We start from the raw sequence: 14,066 nt of genomic DNA, 5'->3' as shown, positions 1-14,066 counted from the left end.
TGATAAAGTTCTTAAGAGTTGCAAATATCATTTTCCCATATCGGAATATAAAGAGTTTTACTTTATTGAATCTCTAGTGATTTCTCTTTCATGTTTATCTTTTTTATGCTTCTCCTGAGTCATATTTGAAAGTCAGATTTTTTATTCAGCTGTGGTATTTTCATCAGGAATGCTTGAAAGTCTTCTGTTTAATTAAATATCAATTTTTCTCCTTGAAGGATTAAATTTAGTTTTGCTGGGTAGGTTAGTCTTAGTTGTAATTTTAGTTCATTTGCCTTATGGAATATTGTATTCTAAGCCCTCCACTTCTTTAATGTTGTAGCTGATAAATCTTGTGTGATACTGACTTCAGCTCCATGATATTCAAAAGGTTTCTTTCTGGCTGCTTGAAATATTTTCTTTTTGACCTGAGAGCTCTGGAATTTGGCTATAGCATTCCTGGGAGTTTTCAGTTTGGGATCTCTTTCAGGCAGTGATCAGTAGATTCTTTCAATTTCTATTCTGGTTCTAGGATATTGGGGCAGTTTTCTTTGATAACTTCTTGACTTTTTATTTCATCCTGACTTTCAGGCAGTTCAAAACTTTAAAAATTTTTCCTCCTTGATCTATATTCCAGGTCAGTTGTTTTTCCAATAGATAGTTCATATTTTCTTCTATTTTTCATTTTGACTTTATTTTATTTTTGTTGTTGAGGCAATCAGGGTTAAGTGACTTGCCCAGCATCACACAGCTAATAAGTGTCAAGTGTCTGAGGTGAGATTTGAACTCAGGTCCTTCTGACTCCAAGGCCAGAGCTCTATCCATTGCACCACCTAGCTGCCCCATTTTGACTTTATTTTACTGTTTCTTGATATGTAATGGAGTCATTAACTTCCACTTGCCCAAGTCTAATTTTTAAGGAATGATTTTTTTCAGTGAGCTTTTGTATCTTTTTTTTTCCATTTGGCCAATTCTGTTTTTTTAAGGTGTTATTTTCTTCAGTACTTTTTGTGCCTCTTTTTTTTTTAACCAAACTGTTAATTGTCTTTTCATAATTTCTTTCCTCACTCTCATTTATCCAATTTTTTCCTCTACCACTCTTATTTGATTTTTTTTGAGGAAATTGGGGTTAAATGACTTTCCTAGGGTTACACAGCTAGTAAGTAACTGAGGCCACATTTAAACTCAGGTCCTCCTGACTCCAGGGCCAGTGCTCTATCCCCTGCATCATCTAGGTGCTCCTCTTATTTGATTTTTAAATATTATTTTAGCTCTTCCAGTAATTTTTGTTTGGATTGTGTCTAATTCACAATATTTTTTTCATTTGAAATTTTGCTTGTAGTTATTTTAGTGTCATTGTCTTCTTCTGATTTTACATCTTTATCTTCCTTGTCACTCTAGTAGCTTCGTATGGTCAGGTTTTTTAATGTTGTTTATTCGTTTTTCCTGTCTATTTCTTGGACTCTGTTCCTAGCATTGGGATTTGGGGGAGAGACACTGTCTCAAGTCTTAGACTTTTTTGAACTGTTGTTTTCAGAGCTAGTTCTGGGGGTGTGGAAGTTTTTGGCTTTTCCAAGGAGATATGATCTCGAGATGCGGTCACTGCTCTCCTGGTATGAGCTCTGCTCCTTGCCCTGGAAGGGCCCCTGAGATTGCAATTAGTAATGCCCCTCAAGGCCCCTGCTTTTTTGGGACTGAAAAATGACACTGCTTCTCAGGGACGCTGCTCCCTTGTGACCAGGAGTGATTCTGCTCTTTTGGGCCCCTGCTCTTTTAGGGTAGCAAGCAGGGATACTGCTCCCTCATGACTGAAAGAACTACTCCCTGCTCTGGAACTGTGACCTGGAAATGGGTATGGGCAGTGGAGTTGCCAAGAAGAACCCTGTCCTGCACCAAGTGCTAGAACAGGGTAGTATCTTTCTGACCACTTGCCAGATATCCTTACTGTCTTTGGCTTGAGAACCCCTAAAGCTGCTGCTGGTGCTGCTGCTGCTGCTGCTGTCATCACCACAAAGTCCTACCATGGTTTTGTTCCATGTGGGCTCCAGGTCAGCCTCCACTCATGTATCATGGATTTTTTCCTTCAGACCTCTAAGTTGTCTTAGGCTTTAAAGAATGTCTGACCCTGACCTTTTATTGGCTCTGCCACTCCAGAATTTAATTTGAGGTGCTATTTCAATAAATTTTGGAGGGCAATGCTGGGAGAGGTTGGCTGAGTGCTTCCTCTATTCCCTCATCTTGGCTCCATCCCTGGAAGATCAAACAATGATTTGAGGATGCTGGAGTGGTAGAGTAATGCTGAAAAAAACTTCTTCATGAACTTGATTGCACAATAATATGTTTTTAAAAAATTGTTAATTGTTAGGTTTACCTTTGTACCCACATTTTCAAGCAGTTGTCCTTTCCTCTCCTCAATGTAATTATTTCATTTGTCTTCAATATTTTTTTTAGAGGGCTTCCCCAATCGATCCTCATCTGAGTCATGGATTTTTAGCCCTAAATTTTAGTTTCCTTCTTTCCTTCCTTCCTTCCTTCCTTCCTTCCTTCCTTCCTTCCTTCCTTCTTTCTTTCCTTCTTTCCTTCCTTCCCCTGCTCCCTCATGACTGAAAGAACTACTCTCTGCGCTGGAACTGTGACCTGGAAGTGGGTATAGACAGTATAGTTCCTTCCTTCCTAACTTTTAGCAGAGCAACACCAATTCATTACAAATGTATAGCAGTAGTTGTCCCACATCTGTCCCCTCTTCTATCCCTACCTTCTTTGAAACCCTGTCATGATATAGTTGATGGCTGAAAAGACTACTCTGGGAAAGTAGAATCTATTTTTCTTTTTCCCTTTTTCTCTCTTCCCCTAACACCTCAGTATCCATCATGTTTATTGGTATCAAGTCAGGATCTTTACTTATGACATTCTCAACATTTTCCCCATCAACTCCCAGCACCTAGACTTGATGAGTATCAAAGGGCAAATAAAGCTTTCTTAGTTATAATGTCAGTTGTGGCTTTCAACATTAGTCCCTATAATTTAAATGTGACAAGCTGGATGTAGACATGAGAACAGTGTTGGAATGATTTTGTAAGCTTTATATGCTTTGCAATTTTTTGTAGATCCCTTTCACACTCTGGACCAAGACTCAGAAGAAAGGTGGTCTCTCTGTATGAAAGCTTTGTTAACAAATCATTAAAAGAACATTTTTTACCACCTATTATGGAAAAGGTTATTTTCTTTAATTTTTGTAAGTATGAACATTTTATAAGTTTGACTATGACAATAATAACAAAAACAGTAATTATTTATGTTTTTCTGAATATATAACATAGGGCACTAGTAAAGCAACAGATTGTAAATATAGCCAGTTCTCCCTTGTGTAAAGTGGACCATTTTAATTTCATGTAATTAAAATTATCCATTTTATTTCTTGTGATCCTCTCCATCTCTCATTTGATCATAGATTCATCCCTTGTCCAGAGATCTGATAGGTAAAATTTTCAATGCTCCCCCAGTTTACTTATGATATTGCCCTTTATGTGTAAATCATGTACCCATTTTGACCTCATCTTGTTACAAGGGGTGAGATGTTGGTCTATACCTAGTTTCTGCCAAACCACTTTCCAGTTTTCCCAGTAATTTTTGTCAAATGGTGAGTTCTTACTCTTAAAGCTAAGATCTTTGGATATGCAACTTTAGATTACTGTGGTCATATTACTACTATATATTGTGTACCTAATCCATTCCACTGATTCATCATCCTATTTCTTAGCCAGTAGCAGATTGTTTTCATGATTGCCACTTGATAATATAGGTTGAAGTTGGGTACTGCTAGACTGCCTCACTTTACATTTTTTTTCTATGATTCCCTTGATATTTTTGAGCTTTTGTTCTTCCAGATGAATTTTATCATTTTTTTCTAGCTCTATAAAATAATTCTTTGGTAGTTTGATATGGCACTGAATAAGTAAATTAACTTAAAGATACTTGTCATGTTTATTATATTGACTCAACTTATCCATGAGCAATAAATGTTTCCTCCAATTGTTTAAATTTTTCTTTATTTGCGTAAAAAGTATTTTGTAATTATGTTCATATAGTCCTTTAGTTTGTCTTGGTAGGTAGACTCCAAAGTATTTTATACTGTTTGCAGTTATTTTATTTTTTTAAATATATTTTATTTTCCACAATTATATGTTAAAACAATTTTTGACATTTAAAAAAATTTTGAATTCCACATTCTACCTCTCCCTTCCTTCCTCCCCTCCCTAGATGGTAAGCAATTTGATATAGGTTATACATGTCCTGCAGTTATTTTAAATGGAATTTCTCTGTCCATCTCTTCCTGTGGATTTTGTTGGTAGTTTATAGAAATGTTGGTGATTTATATGGGTTTATTTTATGTCCTGCAACTGCTGAAATTGTTAATTATTTCAAATTTTTTTTAGTTGATTGTTCAATTATAATTGAAAAGTTCTTAGGAGATACAAGTATCATCTTCCTACATATGAACATATGTTTAATTTTATTACCTTTTTATTTTTCTCTTGGGTCTTGTGTTTGAATGTCAGATATTCTATTCAGCTCTGGTCTTTTCATCAGGAATGCTTGAAAGTCTTCTATTTTATCAAATGTCCATTTCTCCCCCAAGGGATTATATTCAGTTTTGCTAGATAGGTTTCTCTTGGTTGTAATGCTAGCTCCTTTGCTCTCTGGTCCTTTATGTGGAAGTTGCTGAATTTTGATTTTACCTCCTGGGACTAAGACAATGGGGTGGTTTTCCTTTATAATTTCTTGAAATATGATGTCTAGGTGCTTTCAGGTGGTCCAATAATTCTTAAATTATCTCTCCTCAATCTATTTTATAGGTTGGTTGTATTTCCAATGAGATAGTTCATATTTTCTTCTGTTTTTTTCATTCTTTGACTTTATTTTATTATTTCTTGATATGCTGTGGGGTTATTAGCTTCCACTTGCCTAATTCTAATTTTTAAGGAATTATTTATTTCAATAAGCTTTTGTGCCTCTTTTTCCATTTGGGCAATCCTGCTTTTTAAGGAGTTCTTTTCTTCAGTGAATTTTTGTGCCTCTTACCAAGCTATTAATTCTCCTTTCATAATTTTCTTCCATCACACTATTTCTTTTTCCATTTTTCCTTCTACCATTCTTATTGCTTTCTTTAACTCTTCCAGGAATTCTTGTTGGTGTTGTGTCTAATTAGCATTTTTCTTTGAGGTTTATGTTGTAGCTGTTTTGATATTTTTGTCTTCATCTGAGCTTGTGTCTTGATCTTCCCAGACACCATACAAAGTAGTGACTATTTATGGTCAAATTTGGTGTGTGTGTGTGTGTTCATTTTCCTAGCCTATATCTTGACTTTGGACTTTATGTTAAAGTTAGGCTCTGCTCACCTCGTGGTGGTGGGGCACTGTCCAAAACTTCAAGTTTTTATGTGCTGTTGTTTTCAGAGCTAGTCTTGGAGGTCTGAAAGTTTTCAGTGCTTCCAAGGTCATGTGATCTGGGGAGAAATGTGGTCTCTACTATCTACTGTGCTCTAGTTTTTATCCAGAAAGGGCCCCTGTTCCCCTGTAGCTGCAAGCACTAGTGCTTCTCTTGGTGCTGGAAGTGTGATCAAGTCCTCTCTTCTCCTGCAGCTGCAGGTGCTAGTGCTCTTCCCTGCCTTGGAACTAGGATCATGGTCCTTGTCCTTCTCCACCTTGAAACTGTAATACAGAACTCAGTGTATGGGCAACAGAATTGCCAATTAGCACCCACTGCACCCAAGGCCAGCAGAGGGTCCCTTGTAATCTCTTTCTTACCAGTTGTATGACTCCTTTGCTATCTTTTGGGCTGCGAGATTGCAAAACTGCCACTGCTGCTGTTACAGCTGCCTCCAATGCCCACTGCTGGTGCTACCACCATGTGTACTCTTGGCCAGTCTCTCCCTGATGTCATAGACCTCTCCTGCAAATTTCCTAAGTCACATTAGGCTGGAAAAATATCTCACTTTGACTTTTTGTTGACACAGCTGTTCCAAAATTTGATTTGAGGCATTATTTTAAAGTGATTTGGAGGGGAATGTTGGGAGAATTCATGTGAGTTGCTACCTCTACTCTGCCTTCTTGGCTCTACCACTATCAATTATTTTCTTGGGAATTAAGTGCAATAGCATAAATTCAGAAAACAAACTCACATTGGCAATCCATCATTTAGTTCATAATAAAAAGATACAATTTGGCAACTGACTTGTATTTTCCAGGGAAAGCTCCATTTCTAGTGGATTTGAAGAAACCTGCATCTTGTATTCCACACACCATTAATTTCTATATTAAACCTGAAAATGGAATAACTTTAGGTGTCTGGTAAGTGTAGTGATGTGAAGAATATTTCTAGATGTATTTTAATGTAAAAAGGATGGGGAAGAAGCATCAGGCTCTCGTCTTCATTCCATGTGGAGGGAAGGCACAGGTGTAGAAAAATTTGTGAATGGCCTCAGAATATGTTGAGTATTTCTATATATCTATATAATCTTTGGGATCCCTTGGTTGGGGTTTGAGGGGCATATGGGAAGATTGGGGAGGCAAGTGGGGACATTGACTCACAACTCAACAAATTAAAAAAAACATTTAGTAATGCCTACTATATGCAATATACTGGGCTCTGTACTACAAATATTCACTATTATCTGCTTTTTAATGGTATTTTATCTGTTTTTATTTTTATGATGTGCCTTCAATTTGCATTTCAGCTATCTGGGTTTTTATAGCTAATTCTAGAGTTTTTAAGAGCCTGTCATGCCTTTTTGGTGAAATGAGGTTCAGAGAGGCAATGTACAGGCTTTTGGTTTACCTATCATTAAGAATGTTTGGGTAATAAAAGCAAACTTCAAACTTAGTTTTATGTTAAAATTTACTTCTCATATACTAATGTCTAACACATTACTCTGTGTAAGTAGGTACTCAATTAATGTTGAACTCATTTTTTTCCTGTAAAAACTGATCTTTACATTATCTCCTTGATGTTTCCCTTGATGTAGCCATATTCTTATTTCAATTTTCATTTTCCATTTGTTTCTACATAGGGTAGATATAAGAAATTAGAAAGGCTACAGAGGATAGTGGAAGAAAGAGGAGAAATAAATTATTTGATAAGGCTGGAGGGGGGAATCTATGTACAAATATTTGTTAATGTCTCATCTTTGATTTTCAGGCATATAGTACCTGAAAGCAGGGGGGAAGAAGCAAAAGGGAAGGACCGGAGTTGGTATGAGACAGCTCTTCAAGATGGCAACCCAATTATAATTTGTCTACATGGTAGTGCAGAAAACAGGTCAGTATCCTGCCCTTAGACAGCATTTTTTGAAATAATTTCAGCCCTGGGAAAAGTAAGAGGCTATTCTTGTTTTACCTCGGGTTCACTTTAAATTCTGTAAGCATATTCTGTCATGCTACTTTTTCCTGTTGAAACCTGAAGGTATACTCATGGGAGATTATTGCATTTTAAGGAAGAGAACAGGGAAAGGGCATGGATATGGGAGAATTAGTTCTTACTGTGTGCAAGGAACAAAGAAAGGGCCAGTTTGTCTGGATTGCAAAGTAGTATTTTGTTTTAAATTTGGGAGTTATTTTACAGAGTGGGTCCTTATTTGAAGGGCTGATCCTAATCTTAAGAGGATATAGTTTATATGAAATGAATGAACATAATAAATTTTCATGTCAACAAATACTTATTGAGTATCTGCACTATTTAGAACACTAAAAGTCAGTAGCACAAAATAAAGTTTGAGGCTTGCTGTATTACTCCTTTTTAAATTAATTCTTTTTTACCTTTAGTGCTAAATTCTCTCCTTACCCACTCTCCTGACTCATTGAGAAGGCAAGAAATAAGATACCTATTATATACATTCAGTCACATGAAAGTTATAAATGAATCATATGTTGACAAAAGGGCAATCTCATATTATAAATTGACTTGTCCGTATAGTTTCAAATTCTCATTTAAAAAATCTCTTCTACAGGGCATCTCATCATAGAATCAAGCTTTTGAAGGTATGTTTGAGTAAGCCTCAGGCCATTCATTTGAGAAGTCTTTCTTTTTTCTGGGCTACAAATTCTGCCTCCCCCAAATATCCGATTCAGGGACTGGTAACTTCAGAATGATAATCTATATGACTACTTATCTTTCCAGGGCCATTGGAGCACAGATCTATGCCCAAGACATGGATGTGGTTGGAAGCAATGTTACTATTTTTCATTTTCTTTGGAACAAAATAGATGTGTGTGTGTGCGCGTGTGTGTGTGAGTGTGTGTGTGTGTGTGTGTGTGTGTGTGTGTTACAAACCATGAGAGTTAAGTTTCAGCTTAGGGTCACAGAAGAATCCCATGAGTTAGTTCACAATCCTTTGGGTCCCTTTTGGCAAGATGGAAAAGACATGAATTTTATTTGGCTTCATTGAGTGTTGGAAATAAGAAGGTGGTATGTGAGAGTATGTGTAATTTTCCACATTTCTATAAATGAGATCCTTTGAATTGTTTTCAGTCAGACATTGGTCTCAGCTTCTTTATGCTTCATGAAGTTAAAGTGATGACATCATCTTTTTCCTGTTTCCTAATATTCTAGTTAATCTCAGTTGTTGGGAAATCCTAGTTAACATGCTGACCAGAAGTGGTGATATATTTGAGTTTTTCTATCCAAGTGTTTGAGTTTGAAGGTAATAGTTTGTATGTCACCAAGGTGCTGAGTGAAGGTGGATTTCATGTTCTGGCTATGGATTACAGAGGTAATGTGTTAAGAGTTAAGTACACAGATTTTTTTTTTTACTGCTGTACTTTTTTATTGCATTTGTGAAGTGGTGACCTTGGACATGCTTTTTGATTGCAGGATTTGGGGATTCTACAGGTAAGCCCACAGAAGAAGGCCTGACCAGGGATACCATTTATCTCTATGATTGGACCAAAGCACGAAGTGGAACTACACCTGTCTGTCTCTGGGGTCATTCTCTAGGAACAGGGTAAGTGAAGTAAGCAAGTGCTTCATCTTCATTCCACCAGAATTGTTCTGTTATACAGTGAAAAGAGGCAATGTGGCATTTATGTGTAGTGTAAAGAGCAGTAGATTGAGAATCAGACCAGAGTCCTAATTTCCACTCTCCCCTTAGCTTGCTATCTGACCTTCAGAAATTCACCTAACATTCTGTACCCTCAGTTTCCTTGACTGTAAAACTAGTTGTTAGACTAGTTCTTGCCACTGAAAGTATTTAAGAAGAGGTTAGATGACCACTTGTCAGGCACATTGCAGAGAGCAAAGTACAGGCTCATGCCTACTCAGTTAAGGGTTAGACTAACCAGGTTGGACTAAACCACTGACAGTCCCTTCCAACTCTTAGATTCTGTAATAGGTTCTACAACTAGACAATTTATACATTTTTTTCCATCCCTGTGATCTATTACTATAAAGGCTTCTTCAGAACTCTTTTTGAAAATTACTGTCCTCTCAATTCAAGAAAACAAGGGCTATCCTGTTGAAGTTGTGCTAGAATCTAACATTTGACCAGAGAAAACTACTCTTGTAATTGATTTAAGTTCAATTATTCTACATTGTAAAGTATTTGGTTAAAATCAATTTCTTATACATTAATTTCCTCTTAGCATTTATTGAACAGACATTTTTAACAGTTGGTCATTCTTTAAAATCACAATCTTGGTTTTGCTGAGTACTTTTTAAGTATTTAATTTCTACCATACCTAAAAAAAAATAAGATGCCAGTTGTAGAAAAAGCAATGGATTTGTGTCTAAATTCCACCTCTACTATATACTACTGTATGAACATGGTCAAGTTATTGTCTCCTGTATAAAATGAGCATAATAATACATATAATACCTCCTTTATAAGGTCATTCTGAAAATGAAGTAATGTGGGTAAAACAAATTGATGTGGAACACTATATGTAGTTACAATATAATGTGTGGTAGTATTTATTGTTATCAGAATATATTTAAGATTACAGAACAGAAGTAAAAGCATTTATTTGAAGTGGAATATGGTTAAGTTCAAGTGTAGTAAGAAGACAACCAAGCAACAAGCATTTATTGAGTACCTACCATGGGCTGGGCAATAAGTTAACTGCTAGGAATACAAAGACAAAAGTGAAAATCCCCTGTCCTGTGGGAGCTTACTTTGATGGAGAATCCAACATGTGTGAATATAGGTGCATACAAGGTACATATGAATAAAAAATAAGATAACCTTTGAGGAGAAGTAGCAGCAGCTATAGGGGATGAGGAAAGGACTCCTGTAGTAAGTGGCACTTGAGCTAAGTCTTGAAAAAATACTATATTCTAGGAGGTGGCAGTGAGGAGGAAGATCATTCCAGACATAGAGAATAGCTAGTACCAATAGATAGGGAGTGATTGATGATTAAAAAAAGAAAAAAGGGGATTGTGGGACAACCTCCCAAAGAATATGGATTATCATTGTTGTTCAGTCATGTCTGACTCTTTATGACTCCATTGGGGTTTTCTTGGTAGAGATACCAGAGTGGCTTGCCATTTCCTTCTCCAGCTCATTTTATAGATGAGGAAATTGAGGAAAACAGGATTAAGTGATTGTCCAGGGTCATACAACTAGTAAGTGTCTGAGTCCAGATTTAAGCTCAGAGAGATGAGTCTTCCTGACTCCAGGCCTGGTACTCGATCCATTATACCACCTACCTGCCCCAAAGAATATGGGAGGAGATGGGAATTAAGTGGACATATAGAGGGTTTTGTGTTGGTAATGAGAAGAGCCACCTCTTCATCAGAGGAATTAGTAGAGGATCAACTCGAGGGATTGTTAGATTCTCATCTTATATCTCATCTTGCAGCCTAATGCAAATAATTATGTCCTCAGCTTAGAGGGAAGAAGCACTGTGGGAAATAGGATTGAAAATCAATTTAGGAGTAAAAATCTTGCCTTCCTGAAGTGAGGACTCAATTGAGATTAGATATCATAAATTTGTAGTGGACAGTTAGCTTGCTAGCATGACTTCTTGTTTTGTTTATCAGCATTCAAGCAGAAACAGAGGATGCAGATGGCAGGAGTAATCCAGGGTTGAGGGTTGGCAAGTTGTAAGGGGTGTTAGGACAAGGGAAAAAGGAATTTGAGAGTATGCAATGTCATAGATTTAAAATGGCTCACTAAGGGGTCAAAATTGCAAGGGTGGTAGGAATAATCCAGGATGAAGATTTGGCAAGGTGAAGGGGGTTCTAGGACAAGAGAACAAGGGGTTTGAGAGTAGAAGATGTCATAGAACCATAGAAATGGTTCACTAAAGGGTCTAAATTGGCAAGGAGAGGAGAGTATAGTTAGAGCAGGGGTAAAGGTTTGGAAAGGAGCTGAGAGGTAAAGTGAACAAGGATGAAGACTAGATTTAGGAGAAATAAGGCATGGAGAGATGGAATGGTGGAAGACTGTAAACAGACAAAGGAACCTATAATGTCTTGATCATGGAAGTGGACTTGTGGGTGATGGATCAAGATCAAGATCAAAAGTGTGGTCATCTTTGTAGCTAAGGTGGAGTAGAGAAATTGAGTAGATTGAGGGACAGGAAAGTTAGTGTATTTGAGGGAAAAACAATATGTATGTTGATGTACTCCAGTATGATGGAAAGAGTTGGAGTGGAGATGAAGATTCTGGGTCAGGCAGTGAACTCTTTGAGAAAAGGGGAAGGATGTCTTGGAGACTGGTAGACAACAGGAACCAAGAAAAATGTTGATGGAAATACTCTGCACAATCCATTTATTACTTCTGCTGGATCCCCAGAATAATGGTTTGATAATTTATTATGGTCATTGGTATTGAGTTCCTAAAACTGGTTTTATGTTTGTATTCTGTTTAATTCTTTTGAATGTTCTATTGTTTATATACTTTTTTTTTCAATAGAGTTGCAACAAATGCTGCAAAAACACTGGAAGAAAGAGGTAATTTAAAAGTGGGTTAAAATTATTGTTTTAGATGAAGAAAAATTTAAAAACAGAGGCCTATTGATTACAACTTACAATTACAAACTCAAATCACAAAATACCTGTTATGAATACAAGCAACAGATATTTGAATTATCCAAGCCAGAGATAGAAAAAGTTTTAGTTTAATTTTCTTTTATAATTGATATAAAGTAACAGCTGCTGCCCTAACATAAGAAATTCAGGAAGGATTCTTAGGGAAGTAATTTAACTATTTTAGAAAAGGCACTCTTTGGAAAGTACTAGTTTCTTTACATTACTTCTTTAAGAAGTAATGAAAACAGGCAAGACTTGACTTCTAACTCTAACCTTCATCTGATTAGGCAGAAACAATAAAACATTTTAAAACAATCTATCCAGCATTCTTTCTATAAAACAGTTATTAATCAAGTAATTCAGGTGAAATTGAGGCATTTTTCTTAATTATTTAGATACCTAACTGAAAACCTCAATTAATCCTTTTCTTTTTCTTTTTGTATATGTACTTCACTTTTAGGATAAGCAAATGATAAGAAAATGGTCTTTTATCAGGGTTTAAAATTTTTTTGGTTAATATGCATTCAATATAATCTATACCTTCTAAACTTAATGCTTTCTACAATAAAAATATTACATATCATAGAACAAGTGCATGCAAAATTTACAATGAATATTTTTGATTGATAGGTTGTATGTAATGATGTGGGTTACAAGATTCTCCATCACTGAAGAATTAGACTTAATTATACTTATGATTCTCTACTGAGGAAGGATGGGATATGGGTTAATACATGAGAAAAAAATTTAACAATGTGTGTTGAAGTAAAAGCAGTTCTCTAACTAATCATATATTAATTAAAAAAATCCAATCAATCATAACTCTATTATTAATCTCAATTAATCCCATTTCCTGATCATGTTGATTAAGGAAATTTTAGCTATAATTGTAGCTATATGGATGTAGCCATCCTGGAAGAATATCCAAAGTAATTTCTCACACAAATTCTTTGGGTAGCATGGTCATCATATTAGCATGATATTGCATAGGACATAGCTTTTTGGTAAAGATGTATTTGCAAATTTTATTGATTTTTGGAGAAGCAGATTAACAAAGAGGAAAAGTTTGGAACTGGAAGAAGTACGGTTCATTGTAAATAACATTGTACTGAGATTTAGCAGACATGGGAAATCACTTCATTTCTTTGGGCAATCTAATGAAACTTACGGATCCCTTCTCAGGATGATGATTTTAATATGTAAAATAATTTTACACAGGATCACAAAGGAAACAAATTATATGGAAATAAAGTTATAAAAATATTTAAGAAAAAAGTTCACATATCCTAGGTTAAGAACCCATAAATTAAAAATTAAAATTCCATAAATTAAAAACAAAATAAATTTTAAAAAAGAACCCCTGGACTAGATGATCACTAAGCTGCCATCCAGTTCTATTTCCTAGATCTTTGACTTCAGACTTATGGTTCATGCTTTACAGTGAGATTTCCCGCCTTGTACTCCTTTGCTGAAATAAGGTCCTTTAGAGAATAGTAGTCTGGGGTTGCTGGGGAAGAGGAGAACATTTTAGTTAGGAAATAGCAGGATGGATTTTGATTGGGACAAGCATTTTATATGTGTTGCTGATTTCTTTTTTGATCATAAAAGGGTCCCCAGTGGATGCAATCGTTCTAGAAGCTCCATTTACCAACATTCGTGATGCATTTGCTAATTATCCCATATTAAAGGTAAGGAATAAAATTCATCTTCATATCTGTATTAAAGTATTAGAAATTAGAGTTCTTCAACAGTCTAATCATTTGTCTTTTTGAGGCTAGACACCTTATTAATTGTGAATTTTTCTGGAATTCAGTAGTGAAACGTAAATGGGTTTGTGATGTCTTGAATTTTGGCTTTGGTAATCTCTTTCTAAAGCATTGGGAGTATTAGTTTCAGAGTTTCTATCCAGTCTGTGAGATCTGAGTGTTGTTTATGTCTACCTAATTTTGACTCACAGTATAAAGGAAACCATTTGCCATGTTAAGTAACAGAATTAACCATGAATAAAAATGGGAGAAAATAAAAGATTTCTGCAAGATGAATACTCAACAAGCTTGAATCCT

At 35.8% G+C, this 14,066-nt stretch overlaps 1 protein-coding gene across 3 annotated transcripts in view; it reads left to right on the top strand.

Annotated features, from left to right (window-relative positions):
- ABHD12B (abhydrolase domain containing 12B) overlaps positions 1 to 14,066 on the top strand; it is a 46,413-nt gene that overhangs the window by 14,900 nt on the left and 17,447 nt on the right. For 2 of the 3 annotated variants that reach the window (XM_027849071.1, XM_027849072.1), the window contains exons 2-9: positions 3,087 to 3,214; positions 6,227 to 6,329; positions 7,177 to 7,296; positions 7,985 to 8,015; positions 8,701 to 8,746; positions 8,848 to 8,977; positions 11,888 to 11,925; positions 13,612 to 13,691. In XM_027849071.1, the coding sequence (XP_027704872.1) occupies positions 3,087 to 3,214; positions 6,227 to 6,329; positions 7,177 to 7,296; positions 7,985 to 8,015; positions 8,701 to 8,746; positions 8,848 to 8,977; positions 11,888 to 11,925; positions 13,612 to 13,691 (676 nt within the window). The remainder of the gene's footprint in view (positions 1 to 3,086; positions 3,215 to 6,226; positions 6,330 to 7,176; positions 7,297 to 7,984; positions 8,016 to 8,700; positions 8,747 to 8,847; positions 8,978 to 11,887; positions 11,926 to 13,611; positions 13,692 to 14,066) is intronic. The other variant, XM_027849073.1, reaches the window with a different exon arrangement.

This window comes from Vombatus ursinus, unplaced genomic scaffold (genome assembly GCF_900497805.2).
Source record: "Vombatus ursinus unplaced genomic scaffold, bare-nosed wombat genome assembly UNPS02007284.1, whole genome shotgun sequence".
Lineage (NCBI taxonomy): Eukaryota > Metazoa > Chordata > Mammalia > Diprotodontia > Vombatidae > Vombatus > Vombatus ursinus.
Note: the sequence above shows the minus strand (reverse complement) of the source record. Positions and strands in the feature narration are given on the sequence as shown.